The sequence below is a fragment of the Drosophila eugracilis genome, unplaced genomic scaffold (assembly GCF_018153835.1).
Source record: "Drosophila eugracilis isolate 14026-0451.02 unplaced genomic scaffold, ASM1815383v1 contig_401, whole genome shotgun sequence".
Taxonomy (NCBI): domain Eukaryota; kingdom Metazoa; phylum Arthropoda; class Insecta; order Diptera; family Drosophilidae; genus Drosophila; species Drosophila eugracilis.
The window spans coordinates 804,285-806,569 of record NW_024573263.1 but is presented as its reverse complement, the minus strand read 5'-3'; the positions used below and the strand labels follow the sequence as shown (position 1 = coordinate 806,569).

General features: G+C 38.7%; 1 protein-coding gene across 3 annotated transcripts; it reads right to left on the bottom strand.

The window, feature by feature from the left end:
* Positions 1-957: 957 nt before the first annotated feature.
* Positions 958-1,895, bottom strand: LOC108116838 (calcineurin B homologous protein 3). 3 transcript variants are annotated; one of them, XM_017228892.2, is made up of 4 exons: positions 1,660-1,895; positions 1,340-1,609; positions 1,234-1,279; positions 1,129-1,175 (listed from the first exon to the last, which is right to left on the bottom strand). In XM_017228892.2, exons 1-4 carry the CDS (start codon positions 1,742-1,744, stop codon positions 1,172-1,174), a joined length of 405 nt encoding a protein of 134 aa, XP_017084381.2. In that variant the 5' UTR covers positions 1,745-1,895; the 3' UTR covers positions 1,129-1,171. The 3 variants fall into 3 exon arrangements, with proteins under 3 accessions (XP_017084380.2, XP_017084383.1, XP_017084381.2); XM_017228891.2 differs by having other exon boundaries at positions 958-1,279; positions 1,660-1,885; XM_017228894.2 differs by having other exon boundaries at positions 958-1,279; positions 1,340-1,546; positions 1,611-1,770.
* Positions 1,896-2,285: the final 390 nt, after the last annotated feature.

Here is a 2,285-nt window from a genome sequence, read left to right as displayed (position 1 = left end):
ACGAATGAAACGGTGGGTTAATAAACGATCATTTAATAAGCGTTTTAATGCCAAATTTACGATCGTTTTATTTGCATAAATTACCAAAGTTGCCAACTGTATGCACATTAATTTCGCAACCAAATTGCCAATAAAATGTTATTTATGTTGCTAAGCGAAAAATACAACAGCCAGTCCCACAAAATTCCTTCAACGCGCCTAAAAGATCGGAGCAAAGGGTGTACGGGTATAATGACGATGACTATATAGAGGCATATCCCCACATATATGGACAATCAGCTGGAGCCAAAGGTAGTAAAGTTTATGAGCTTTAGGTTGGCATTTTGCTGGGCTTACCTTATTTCCCCTTCTCTCATATATGAATTTTTCGCCCTAATAGAGTCATAAAACTTGGCATTCGACGGCCGGTAATTGATGTGATTCTGTTAGGTAACTAAAGACCTCAAACCAATCTTATCCACTCACGAACTGTATTGCCTCGATATAACCTATCGTTGGTAAGGAATCGTGATTGTTTAAAAGAAGAGAAATTTTGTATATAAAAGGTAAAAGCAATTTAGTTTTGTTATACAGTTTAAACAGCAATATAGTTTTATTATAACTTGAAATATGTCTATGGCCTTAAAGAGATGTTGGATCGCAAAGATCCTTGTCATTTCTGTGAGTTAAGTACTGACTTAAACTTAATTTCAGCTTTTAAGCTCTTCTGTTTTGATTCCTAGATCCTGATCTTGCAATTAATCCTAACATCTGAAGCTGCTGGACTCTTTGGTACTGTATCTAGCTCGTCGGGAATCACCTGTTTGGACACCTCTCTTTTGGAAAAATTTTCGAGAGTGCTTTCCAACCTTTCCTCAGCAGATCTCAGTTCATTGAAACTTTTAAACCCAAATTTATATAATATTCTAACGGCTTTGCAACCAATTCTGAAAGCCCTTAGTGACTGAAATCTGTATATTGTGTTAAACATTTTCCCTTGTTTAATAAACAAATCAATTTGCAAAGCTAAATCAGTGCAAATCATCGGTTGTTCGGCCATGGAACTCGGGTATCCAGGTGACCATCATTTCGGTCATGTCAAAGACCTCCAAGGCCTTGCAAAAGTCCTCGAACAATATGTGATTTGATTCCGACTGCTCCATTTCCTTCATCATGGTGTCCACTATCCGCATTATCTGTACATGATTCAAAAGATTTGAGAACAGTTTGTGCACTACTATAACCAAGTCATACTTTGTGATGCGACCGTCTTTGTTGTGGTCGTACATGTTGAAGAGTACTGTGAGATAGAAAAGTGCTCAAAAGATTTTGCTTAAGTTTAGGATTGGCCCCTTCTTACACTGTAACTTCTTATCCTTTATTGCGTTTTTCAGTTCCCTAGAGGTTTTCAGAGAGTGGGCCTGAAAGGTGCTCAGAAATAGGGCAAAGTCCACAAAGCTGATGGTCATCTTATCCCCGAACATGGAGTTCAAGATGGTTGGCAACAGAGGATTCAATTGCAGTAGGCCCGAGTAGAAGTTGTACTTGTGCAGCTGAGTTGGAGGATCTTTGCCGTCACCCGAAAACTGATAGAACCGTTTGTAAAGATACTTTATCTGACTTCTACTTACTACAGAGGGTAAATAAGTATTTAAGATTTCTAGAGATATAGATGCCTACATGCCGTTTTCATCTTGAGTGTGTGCATGATATCCGGCGGCACTGAGGGTGAGGAGGTGGCCTTCCTCAAGCACAAACATCCCATTTAGTACTGCCTCCCAATGAAACGAGATTTCCCAAAAATCTCAGTACTTGAAAATTTCCTTTTGACAGCATTTACCTAGAAACCCTTGGAAGAGGCACTTGCTACTTCATTTTCCATTTCCCATCTCTCTCTCGCTTTTTGATTAACGCCGTTCAAGATCAGTTAAGATTAGGGTCTAGACCTCATTTTATGCGTTTGTTGTCTTTTACGATCGCGTACACCCATAAAGAAGAGATCTCCAAAGACAAGAAGCTGCGACAAGTGACATTTTGTGCGCAAGAAGTCGAGCACTCATAAAGCATATTACTTCATTAAAAACAGGAATTAAACTGAACTGACAGTCTCATTCTGATTCTAACTCAGGTTGTGTGTTGTGACCGCCTTTAATGGAGCTCTTTTTAGGTCTTTTTTTTATTCCATGAAGGTTAAACCGGGTCTTAAAGTGAAGGGCGTAAAATAGTTTATGAAATGTGTGCCTTTGCCTTTTAAGTTATAGTCAGTGATGGGTACTTGGAGGATGAGAGGAATTTTGTTTTATTAA

Bases quoted from the DNA above. Each gene is read 5' to 3' on its own strand.
- LOC108116838 (XM_017228891.2), bottom strand. From the start codon at position 1,744: ATGGGATGTTTGTGCTTGAGGAAGGCCACCTCCTCACCCTCAGTGCCG. The intron at 1,610-1,659 runs GTAGGCATCTAT...TACCCTCTGTAG, and splicing joins ACTCAAGATGAAAACGGCAT to TAAGTAGAAGTCAGATAAAG. The intron at 1,280-1,339 runs GTAAGAAGGGGC...TCTATCTCACAG, and splicing joins AAAGGATAAGAAGTTACAGT to TACTCTTCAACATGTACGAC.